Genomic DNA, 12,797 nt, shown 5'->3' with positions numbered 1-12,797 from the left:
GCCTTAGCTGGAGCAAGCCCTGGGGGATGGGATCCCCAGGCCAATTAATGGTTCCGGAAGGGTGGGTTCCCCTCCCATTTGTCTGCACGGCCCAGCCACAGATGTTAAGGTCCCTGGTGGCCACACACGGCCTGGGTAGGGGTCCGCGTGGCCTTCTTCTCCTTTTTTTCACATCCAGGTCACGGAGGTGGCGGTCTCCAGGACCAAATTTGGCCCGGGAGGGGGACCACGGCCCCAGGGTTGTGGTCCCTTGGGGATAGGGTCACTGGTGCCTAAATCGGCCCGGGAGCAGGGTAGCGTGCGCCCCCTCTCCATAAGAATATTATAAATTCCCCCCTGGACCTTGCCCATCCAGGTGGGGGGGGGGACAAGGAGACGCTGACTTTTTATTAACATTTTCCAGCAGCTCCAATGCGGGAACATTTTTAAAAAATCACTTTTGGCGCCCAGCAGGCCTAATGGGTCAGGGTATTACTTAAGGTTTTTTCTTGGGGCTTGGGCAAGGCTGCCAACACTTTCTTGTTCCTCATTTTGAGATCTGTCGGATCCGTGGAGGATACGCGTCCTGAAATATACATAAATCTTTTTTCTTTAATAACTTCAAAAGTACCGAACAGATGTACACCAAATTACAAAAAGATTTTTTGTGGAGTAAGATCTAGCTTTCTGCCAAATTTGGTGTAATTCCATCTAGCAGTTCTGGCTGTAGACGTGTCTAAAATCTGTATGGGAAACTGCATGGGGAAAATTAATTTTGGGACTCTCCCTATTTCACGCCCCCACTTGACAAATCACCCCGAAAGTTTCTAACCAGCAGATGAAGTAAGTGGCAAACTAGTTTAAAAAATGTTGTGAAGATTTGTGAAACGGCGCTCTAATTAACAAAACAAAAAGCACTTTTCCTTTGGAAACTAGGTCCTAATTGTAACTACCTAATATATATATATATATATATATATATATATATATATATATATATATATATATATATATATATATATATATATACATATACACACACACACAAACAAAACTCCAATACAAAAGTAAACGCATACTCAGGCTGGTAGCAGTTGAGAAGATGTATTTTTTTTTTTTTATTATAAAAATTTTTACAGGGTTATAACAGTCAGAGCATAGTTTGCAACAGATCCAATCGACACAAACAATGAGTTCCAAGTCCATTGTAACCAATGCAGAGACAGTCCCCAAATACAGCAAACAACGATCCAGTACTTTTGGCGTGACTATAAGATAAACATGAGTAGCGTCACAAAGAAGTGGGTGGAGGCACCACGGCTATGAGGATGTCAAGTGCAGCGAACAGAGGAGGAGGGAGGGATATGGAAAGCCATCACTGACCTGCACCGGCGACTGAGTGCCGGTGGGGAGCGTGGGGAGGCAGCACAACCTGAGGGACTTTGTGTACGGAGATATGTCATCAAGGGGCCCCATATGTCTATTGGGCGCGACCTCACAAGCATTAGGTCCCAGAATTCCGAAAGCAAGGTCTGACATCGCGAGGCATCCTCTAGCCAATGAGTGAATTTGGGCGCTGGTCGACGACCCCAGCACATGGCCACCCTACGCCTAGCCAACACAAGCAACATTGCGATCAAACGACGGGAAGCATCAGGGCAGAACTTTACAAAGCCTAGTAGACAGAGCGGAGGGTCGGGCTGCACCGTCGCAGAGGTAATCTCGGTAATAGCGGCACACACCTCCCGCCAAAAGTCAGACACCTTTGGGCATAACCATGCCAAGTGGGCAAAATCCGCAGCAAGGGCAGCACGGCAGTTGGGAAGATTTAATCGTTCTGTAACTCCTTTCGACTGTATTCACAGTCTTGATCATACACAGATAGAATGTTACAGTGAGGTATTCATATCCGGAATAGACATGAAAAACAGACTTCATCGTATAGTCATGCCCCTCAAGGTGTAGGTGTGGCGGCCATTTTGAAATGTGCACAGTGTGTAATAAATATAATACAATTCAAGTGAGACAATAATTTTAAGCCCAGACTGTAGTTCCCTAAGTAGGGTTTCGGTTATCAGAAGTAACCTGCCAACTAATTCGGAAGTCAGAACATATTCATGTCAGTGTGTGTACACAACAATATTACGAGTTGTAAATCAGAGTACTCACAAAATAATAAAGTACTTAGTTTTGCATTTACTGTCCGGAGTGTCCCACCGGCAGTGCGCCACCTCTCAAGGGCCCCCTGAGCCGCAGAAGAGACATCTGTTTGTGGATATATATATATGCATATATATATATATATTATACCACTCGCTTTCCTCTTCAAAGAAAAAGATAGCACTCCAAGATGAAAGAGTGTTGCCACAGTTTTTAATTCATCAAACACTCCGGATAGGACGCGTTTCGGTTGTTGATAAAGGTTGTTGAATAACCGAAATGCGTCCTATCTGGAGTGTTTGATGAATTAAAAACTGTGGTAACACTCTTTCATCTTGGAGTGCCATCTCTTTCTTTGAAGAGGAAAGCGAGCGGTATAATTTACAAGTGCTAATGGTGGCGCTTTTTACGTGCACCACCAGCGTTTTAGATGCAAGTCGATCTAACCGCAACTGTTTTGGAATCATATATCTATATATATCTATATATATCTATATATGACCAAACAATCCAGCTTCCACAGGCACTTCCATGGACGAAGGCACGGACACGAGGTAGTAAAGATGAGGCAGATATTTATTGCTCAGGTCCACCCTCAACCCCTGAGGTAAGAGAGACGCGTTTCGGATGAAAAGAATCCTTTGTCAATCTATATATATATTTTTTTTTTATAAGGACGTGGGTACCACGAGCGCAATTACATAAAATCGCTGCCTGAGAAATGCCCATTGAGGGCTGAATTTAAACACAAATGGAATTCACTATAAGAGATTGTATTTTGTCAAACTATTAAGTGACAGCTTGTTTTTTACCTTTTCAGTGGCCTATGATTTTTTAATGAATTTTTCATTAGGATATACACTGGAGGATTGAACAGCTCTCTGTATGTGTACATGTATATATGTGAATTCTAGTGTGAAACGGTTTTTAATTCTTTAGTTCTCACTTATTTCACTATTTTTGGGATTTGGCAGTATAACAGTCATACGTTATAGACTACATTACAAGATGGTTGCCAATTGTTTAGCCATTTGCAGTATAGTGTTGGTACATCCTTTATGTCAATGAACGAACACGTGACACGCTGTGATTTGAAATACTACCAACATATATATATAATATAATAATATATATATATATAACTGGACCTTTCATCAAATATCTTTATCTATTGATTTTTCCATTTTGTTCTTCCCACCATCCTACTACAGCATACAACATAAGGCAGTGAGCTTTAATAAAAACAACTGTACATTATTGGCACACATGTATTGAGCCAATCAAACACAACTTTTCGAAAAGTAAGGTGGAAGTCACTCCAATATATCAGTGACTGGTGACACCTGTCTAATCAAGGTTACCATCACAATTGTGCCATAGTACTCAAGACATTAATTGAAAGTTGCAATATTGACCCAGCATCTTAAACTTGTATTCACATATTTGTTTTATTCTATAGAAAGCAAGCGCAAGCCATAAAGCAGCAAAAGCGTATATGTAAATTTTTATGTTAAGGCCATGCCTCCATAACGTTGTGAATGTCTTTTGGAGCATGTACATCTGGCTTGAGAGGGTCATTGAATAACAACTTTAGGTACTGCAGCTTGGTGATAGACTTGTAAAGCAGTTGTTTCAGGCTTGAGAGGGACATCCAGTAAAGCCTTTACGGAATGCATCTTTGTGAAAGACTTCAAGCTGTTGCTTCCGACTCGTGAAGAACATCTAATAATGACTTGAGGTACTGCAGCTATATGAAATGCCAGACCTATTAGCCTTGCCAATGCTTGTCAACTTAGGAGTTGCCTTCAGAGCCAATCACATTGGCTCCTCTACATGCCTTCTTGCAGGCAGAACCCCCCCCCAGCATGCTATCTATCTCTTATATAAACACACACAAAAAGCAATACCTACCACCCATGTTCGGGCTAGAAGTGAATGGGATAAAGATTTGACTACCCCCCTGACGGATGACCAGTGGGAACTTAGCTGCACGCAGACAGAGGCGATTACTGGTAACAGCAGGCTACGTCTTATTCATTTTAAATTTTTACACCGGTTATATTATTCTCCGGCTAAACTGTATAGATTCCGTCTCAGAGATAATGATATCTGTGTGCTCTGTGTGCGCTGTGGGCGGGAAGTGGCGGATTTTCTGCACCTGGCGTGGAGCTGTCCTTCGGTGGCAGAGTTCTGGGCACAGACGCTCGAGGGTCTCTCGGACATGATAGGGGTCCGGGTGCAACCCTGCCCACTACTGGCACTCCTGGGATTGATTCAAACTGTCAATACAAAGTATAAAAACTTTCTAGCAATGGGACTCCTACTGGCAAAACGGCAAGTGGAATGTTGATGGGGGAGTGGCCGCAGCCCAAGTTTAAAGATTGGGTTAATTCAATGATTACTTGGCAAGAACAACTGCACGGTTATGCAGACCTTCTACCCACAAAGTTGCGTCCGAAAGACATTTGGGGACCGTTAACCTCGTATCTGTTAACACAGGCAGCGAGGAGCAAGGAGGATGAAGGGGAACTTGCTTAGAAGGCAGGATACGAGCTAGAGTCTGAATCCAGGTCTTGGGCCTCGCAGGAGGGGTACCCGAGAGGAAGTTCTCCACAGCGTCAGGGTGGAAGCACTGGGCTAGTGAGCTGAATGTGTCCTTCTGTCTCTGTTCGGGGAAAATGAGTGGGACTTGGAATGCTGAATAAGGGGTATCTGCAGGCCAGGGATGACGGGGTATTCGATGTTGCCTTGCCAGTGTAAGATTGGAGATAAATGGTGGACTGCTATATCTGATGATAGTCTGTACTGAAACCTGTTGGACTTTAAGATGAGATTCCTAAGCCTGCATCGTAATTGTTTGGGGGGGGGGGGAGTTAAACTCAAACGTGTTCAGTGCGGGAAGATGTTTTATATATGTGTATTGATACATTATCTGATATGCTGTGGTTATTGTACTGATGTACCATGCAATATCTCAATAAAGGTTTTCAAAAATTTAAAAAAAAAAAAAACTTAGGAGATGCCTTAAAAATGACCTGCTGCCTTTTGAACACAGCCTTGCACGGAATGTATTTTGCGAGCAAGCAGAGAGATGTGTTTTGTGATGTTCCCAACTCATTACCTAAGGAAATAAGTCTGCTAACAAAAGTTGATTTACGAATGGCTAACAAATAGAACTAAAATGTTTGTGAGCAGAAATGAATGTAGTTCATTTGGCATTCATGGCTTAAAAGAGTGATAAATCCCTCTAGTAAAAATAATATTTCAGTTGGTCTAACATTTTTCAAAAAAAGCTATTTCTTCTTCGACACATGTTCATCCAAAATAGTCCTAGCAATATGGAGGAGTCACACGTATGTAAGGAAATGTGTAGTGGCACTACGGGTGAGATGATAACTTCCTGTGCAGCAATAATTGATCATATTGATCTTCAGTGAGGGAAGGTCTCCAAAAGGCCACTAGACTTGTCTGTGGAATCTGACTAATGTATACTTTCTGAAATGTTCAACACAGTACATGGGCTTAAAGCAATTTAATGTGTATGGTAACATTGAGTTATCACTGCGCTCTCTCTTCCTTGTTTCATTCATCACACCTTGAGGCATCTTGCCTCCTTAGTGACACTTTAAAGCCCTTGGCTTCAATTGAAAAGTCTTTTCTTTCTCTTCATGCCTCTTTTCTGGCTATAGCCAGACATGGTGGTCAGCAGACCACCATGTCTGGTATTGCTTTTAAATGAAGCAATCTTTTTTTTGTTTTTTTGTAAAGCAGCCCATTGTTTTTAAAGGAAAACAATGATGCGTTACAACAAAAAAAATTAAAAGATTTCTTTTAATTTTTTAAGAGCAGGCAGTGGTGCGTGGGACCACTCGCTGTTCAAAAAAGTTTTCGCAAAGGGGAAAGGGTCCTTGCGAATGGGTTACCACCAACTTGAATTCGGTGGTAACAGTGAATGCTTTGTGACAACATTCCCGGTCCAAGAACATTCCTTCATACCAGTGCCATTCGGTATTAGGAAGGGACTCCCTAAACATGCACCTTCCTAATATCGAATCACAAAAGCAAAATGCGATTCTGTAACAAGTTACTGAGTCACATTTTGCCGTTTATACATGCCAAAAAGCCTTTTACTGGTTGCAAACGGCCTAATGGGCGGTAAATACTTCATACATCTGGCCCTTAGAGTAATAAGGTTAGTATTCTAAGAATAATAAATAATAATCTGTTTAATTTTATTTGAAAGTGTAATTGTTTTTTGTGCCTTGCTACGCAGTCAGTCACAGATTTACATAGGTTTTGCACCAGGTTTGCGTTACACAGACCCAATGCAAAATCGTCTCTAGTATTTACAAAGCAGTGCAAATGACTATTTGCATTGATTTGAAAAAAAAACAAGCAACTTAAGGCAGCGTATTGTGCTGCCTTGCATTACTTTGCACCAGGGAAGCCTTCCATGGGTGATGCATGGGCGTTCCCGTGCATCCACCTATGAATTTTGATGCTACAACTACTTGTATACATGGATTTGTTCCAAAAAGTTGCCCCTATCTTAGGCTGGTGTAACAAAAGTAAATATATTTACTTCTCCTAGTTATTTTCTCTTTCCATATTTCTTTGCATTCTGCCGCATGCATACGAAGAGGAAATAGCATCAAAGGATAGTTTTTTGTGCAGGATGGTAGCGCTTCTTGCACAAAACCTATCCTGACCACAATGCATACACCGTTGCACTACGGTGCAATAGTGCCTGGTTTGGAGCTAGACAACCAAAAGTGCTCCAGCACATGGAGAGAGCCGATCTAGCCATTGCTTTGAGGACATTGCACAGTTCACCTCTCTCCTGTTGAAGCAACGCCATGCAGCAACTGACCTTGCTGCATTGCATAACCTCTTTGGCAATATGTCCCTAAATCTTTAGAACATTTCTTCTATGAAGTTATGGATTAAAGGTTTTGTGATCGATATTCAGACATACAGTCCTCTGTGAGACAACTGAAGCTGTTTTAAGATTATATTGTCCTGTGTTTGCCTTCCATTTTCAATGTAGAATATTTATGGTATTATTGTATTCTTGTCCAAACAGAGACAATCAGACTCGGGAAACGAAGCAGGCAAGGTCATCTGTGACAATGAGCTCAGGTAAGTGGAGTACTGTAAGCTTATTTACGTCATGAAAATAATACATGTTTGCAGATTCATACACACTTTTATGAGGTGATACAAATGGCTGCTGAGGTTCACCCGTGGCCAGTTACTAAGCCACATTGGTGCGGATGTGCATGCACACGTGTATCAAGCAGGCGTACCCACCAGCTCTTCCCTGATGTGATATATTTGTACAATACTTCAGTACCTTTAACCTTCAAGTTCTATTAATTCCACAGTTCAGTGTGGTCACTCCTGTTTCCTTGACTTATTCTTCCAGATAGGTGATGGCTCTCTGAGTGGGACTCTTGATCTGCGAGAGTTGGCTTTTGTATCAAAAGGTGCAGGACACATTGACTCTTGATCTGACTTGAAATCACAGTCCTCCCAGTGACAGCTCAGATGTTGCGGAATGTTGTCGTTTATCATTCGGTCCGCATTCTTGTTTGAAACTACAGATTACTTAAAGATTTTTGCCGGTGGGACACTGTACGTGACATTTTGAAAGTCCGGTACAGGAAGGATAACGATATTTGTTCAAGTGGACATTTTCTTATTTAGATTCACGGTCCTCTGCAGCCGATCCATATCAGGTTTGCCTGGATGTATTTTCTACCGCCGTTGTGAATAACAATCATTGATGCTTTCTACTTGCTGATCGCCTTAAAAAGTCTTCGTACAAGACGAAACACGTGTCAGCTAGATTGTGTGCTGAGATTCCTTTTTAAAATAATAAAGTCGAGAATCTACAAAAGTTGATTGGGTTTGGATTTTCTGTTGGACGCGAAGACCACTTATTGATTGAACTGATCTCTCCTATATGTACTGATGAGTACATGTTTTCTTGTGTTCGTTGATTGACATATACTAATGTTGAACTGATTCATCAACATAAGGGTGTGCTGTTCAGGCTTTCTCTGATTGCTAACAGCTCAGATGTTACCCTGAAACAGAGAACCTTCCGTATAGGATACACACCGAGTGCTGATGTCCCTGTCTATCACAGCCTCCCTGATGGGTAATGCCAAGGAGACAGCACTTAATATCATATGGATTTCCAGCCAAAGATTCCGTTAAAGAGGATCTCTAGCTGGCCCGCTTAGCATCACCCCAGACTTTTGGGGAAACTGGTGCAACACACAGTATTTATTCAAGTTCGAGGCATGTGGGCTGCTGAATTCATATCTGTGCATAGATCGCCGCCTAGTGTTGGGTCCGGATGTTTGCACGTTGTTGTCCTGGAAGAGTCTTCGAAGTATCCTTGGATAGGTGACTCCTCCCCTGGACTACAGTGCGCATGGGCATCCTCTCCATCCTCAGATTGTTTTTTTCCGCCATTGGGTTCGGATGTGCTATCTTAGCTCAAGTTAGGAAAAAAAATTTTGTCGAGGCCTTTAGTTCGCGTCGGTACTGTTTATCGATCGGTTTTCGATACTCTCTGTTAGTTTACTAACTTCCAGCACCGACTTTGTTCGCATTTACCTGTCCATCAACTACTTCGACGATGGAATCGAGGACGCCATTCAAAAGGTGTCCGGTATGTAATGCGAAGTACCCACACATCGACGTCCATCCGGTGTGCAACAAATGCCTTTCGCCGGACCACGACGAGTCGACATGTATGGCCTGTGCCCGGTTCCGTTCAAAGAAGACTCTGCGGAATCGTCGAGCGGCGAGGCTCGAAGCGCAGCACGCGGCACCGGCCCCAGCTGACATCTTCGACGACGCGGACGACGTCGAAGAAGTAGAAGTCTTACCCTCCAGTCCCGTTTCCGACCAAGAACCCGGATCGGACGAGGCCGACGAGTCACTCTTCCACAGAGGTGAAGACGACACCGAGGTAGGAGACGACGAGGAGGCCTTAGGGGCCGAACAGAGTAGCTCCGATGATGAACAAGGCCTACCTGTTCAAACCGAGAATTCACCAGTGCCACAGACTATGGCTCCGGTCGAGGGATCGCCTTCGGGCCTTACCCGAGACCTATCACGCAGTCCTTCGGCCCCGCCCTCGGGCCCGGCCTCGGACGTTCAGCGGCAGCCATTACCGCTTAAGCCAGCTGGTTTCCCTTCCACGAAACCGAAACCGAAAGCTGCTCAGGTTCCTACGAAACCGAAACTGAAAGTGGCGCTAGTCGGATCGAGGCCTTCAACACCTTCGACGCCGGCGCACCGTGTCGGCACCGACCGCACCAAGGGGGACTTCGGTGCCGAACTCGAGACGGGCGACATGGGAGTCGACAAACGGAAGAAGGCCATCGGCGCCGAAAAACCTGCTCGGTTACCGGCGTCGACGCCACCGACACCGAGGGCCGTCCCGCCTGCTACGCCTCGCAGCACCCCCTCGACGACACCGAAACCTCACGTGTCGAAGACGTCGACGGTGATCTCCGCACCTCGGCTCGATGCACCACGGGCGCAGAAGATATCTGCAGCCGCCTCGACGACCCTGGCGGGGGCCACGACCTCTAAGGCGCCCCGAGTACGGCCTGGCGCAATGCCAGGCTGCAAAACCAAGGCTGCCCTCCAGGACCAGTCGGGTTCGATCGATCCAGCGGTTTCGTCGGTGCCGACCAGCATTACCTTCGGCTTGCCTCCATCCACAATCCCGAAGGCGTTTCAACTCAGGACACAGGCCACCAAAACTGCGGTTACGCCTGTCGAGCCGTCACCGTCACGCGTCATCGACGCCGACACTGGCAGGATGATTCTCCACGACCGAAGGATAACTTCGGAACCGCCATTGGAACCTTTCAGGATCCCGCTAAAGAGGAAGCTGCCTGTGGACACAGAACCTCTCCTGTATGAACCCTTTCATTCACCCTACCAGGATCCACACCGGGCCTCCCCCACACGCTCCGACACGGATGCATTGGAGGACTACATGGGTGAACAAGTCCCCTACCATGTGGACACGGACCCTGATGACCAGCAGGACCCTGACCAAACTTGGGGCGACCCTGCAGACCCCAGTGCACCTCTTGATGCACAGGACCCACAACTATATGGGGCAAAAACGTCACCCACAGAGGATACTGCGGCGTTCAACGCTCTGATTGAACGGGCGGCGAACAACCATGATGTACAGCTTCACTCTGATATCATCGAAGATGACTTTCTAATGGACACCTTTGCATCCTCAGAAAGACATGTAAAGACTCTGCCAATGTTGAAGGGGGTCCTTAAGCCAGCCACTGACATTTTCAGGGAACCCACCAGGGCACGAGTGATAAACCCCAGGATCGATAAGAAATACAGATCAGCACCTGGGGATCCTACTTACATCAGAGGACAATTACCACTCGACTCCATCGTTGTGGCGAATGCCCGCAAGAGGGCACACTCGCAGACAACGGGTGACGCTCCTCCCCCGGACAAGGAGTCCAAGGTGCTGGAGACCTCCGGCAAGCGAGTTGCCGCACAAGCTGCAAGCATATGGCGCATAGCTAACACTCAAGCGCTCCTCGCCCGCTACGATAGGGCGCACTATGACACAATGGAGCAACTCCTTCAACACCTCCCTGACCCCTACAAAGAAGGTGCAGAAATCCTTATCAGAGAGGGACAGCTACTCACAAATGCTGCCATCAAATGTGCACTAGACGCTGCTGACACGGCTGCCAGGGCCATCAACACTAGCGTCATCCTACGACGTCACGCCTGGCTACGTATCTCAGGATTCAAGCCTGAGGTACAAAACAATATCCTTAATCAGCCTGTCAACCCCGACTTTTTGTTCGGGCCTGAGGTTGACGCCACCCTCGAGAAGATAAAAAAGGACACGGACACTGCAAAGTCCATGGGCGCCCTACAAACTCAGTCCTTTCGGAGCGGCTCCTTTCGTCGCCCCGGAAACAAGGGAGCAGGCAGAGGACAGGGGTCACAACAAACATATAACAAGGGTAATACGCAGACCACCTACGATAAGAACACCCGAGGTGGCTATCGTGGCTCCAGTACCAAGGGCAGAGGACGTGGCTACGGCAACACCAGGTCCTCCCCCAAGAACAAGCAGTGACGCCCTCTCCCTTCCTCCCGACCACATAACACCTGTCGGGGGAAGGCTACAACGGTTCCTGTCCACGTGGAACTCCATCACCACGGACAGGTGGGTCAAAGATATTATAAAATACGGTTACTGTCTGGAGTTAACTTCCACTCCACCCACAATACCACCAAGAAACCGTCCTATGTCTTCAGAGCACTTGACGCTCTTACAGCAAGAGGTAGAAAGTATGCTTCTAAAAGGCGCTATCGAGGTCGTACCCGTCCACGAGCGGGGCACGGGGGTTTACTCCCTCTACTTCTTAATTCCAAAAAAGGACGGGTCGCTCAGGCCTATATTAGACCTGAGACCCCTGAACCAGTACATTCTTTCGGAGCACTTTCACATGCTCACTCTACAGCAAGTCCTTCCGCTTCTCCAGCAGGGAGACTTCCTAGCATCACTGGACCTCAAGGATGCGTATTTTCACATACCCATCCACCCCTCACACAAAAAATACCTCAGGTTCACTGTTCAGGGGCAGCACTATCAGTTCAAAGTCCTTCCCTTCGGCGTGACAACAGCGCCCAGGGTTTTCACAAAGTGCCTAGCTACGGTGGCGGCACATTTACGGAGACAGCACATACACGTCTACCCCTACCTAGACGACTGGCTCGTTCAAGCGAGATCGGCCCAGCAATGTGCAAGCCACGTGTCCCGTACCATTCACCTTCTTCACAGTCTGGGATTCTCACTAAATTACCCAAAGTCTCATCTCCAGCCCGCACACGTACAACAGTACCTAGGTGCGACTATAGACACTCTGGCGGCCACAGCTCAGCCAAGTTTAGTGAGGATCAACGGCATACAAGCGCTGATCTCCAAGTTCAGACCCAACCACTCGCTTCCAGCGCGAGTGTTTATGCAGTTGATAGGCATGATGGCCTCCTGCATCTTCATAGTCCCGCACGCGAGATTACATATGCGCCCACTTCAGGAGTGCCTAGCACGTCAGTGGAATCAGGCTCAAGGACAGTTGAAAGACCTAGTGTTGGTGAGCGGTCGGGCATACAACTCTCTGCATTGGTGGAATCCACAAAACCTTTGCAAGGGCCGACCGTTCCAAGAGCCTGTTCCACAAATAGTACTGACAGCGGACGCGTCTCTCCAGGGATGGGGAGCTCATGTACTCCACTACACAGTGCAGGGACTATGGACGACACAACAGAAGAAGATGCACATCAACCTTCTGGAACTGATGGCAATCTTCCTGGCCATGAAGGCTTTCAAAGTACATCTGTGCAACAAGGTCGTGTTGATCCGGACGGACAACATGACCGCAATGTACTACATACAGAAGCAGGGAGGGACACACTCTCCACAGTTGTCTCATCTGGCTCAGAGCATGTGGAAGTGGGCCATTCAGAGGAACATGTTCCTCATGGCGGAACACCTCCCCGGCAAGGACAACCAGATGGCGGATCTGCTCAGCAGACACAGCCACCAGATGCACGAGTGGGAGTTACACCCA

The 12,797-nt window shown here is 46.5% G+C and overlaps 1 protein-coding gene across 41 annotated transcripts in view; it reads left to right on the top strand.

The window, feature by feature from the left end:
• SORBS1 (sorbin and SH3 domain containing 1) overlaps window positions 1-12,797 on the top strand; it is a 1,103,390-nt gene that overhangs the window by 505,573 nt on the left and 585,020 nt on the right. For all 41 annotated transcript variants that reach the window (XM_085603602.1, XM_085603630.1, XM_085603622.1 and 38 more), the window contains one exon: window positions 7,223-7,278. In XM_085603602.1, the coding sequence (XP_085459728.1) occupies window positions 7,269-7,278 (10 nt within the window). In that variant the 5' untranslated portion in view covers window positions 7,223-7,268. The remainder of the gene's footprint in view (window positions 1-7,222; window positions 7,279-12,797) is intronic.

Source organism: Triturus cristatus, chromosome 1_2 (genome assembly GCF_964204655.1).
Source record: "Triturus cristatus chromosome 1_2, aTriCri1.1, whole genome shotgun sequence".
Classification (NCBI taxonomy): domain Eukaryota; kingdom Metazoa; phylum Chordata; class Amphibia; order Caudata; family Salamandridae; genus Triturus; species Triturus cristatus.
The sequence above is the reverse complement of the archived record's forward strand: the minus strand, read 5'-3'. Positions and strand labels throughout refer to the sequence as shown.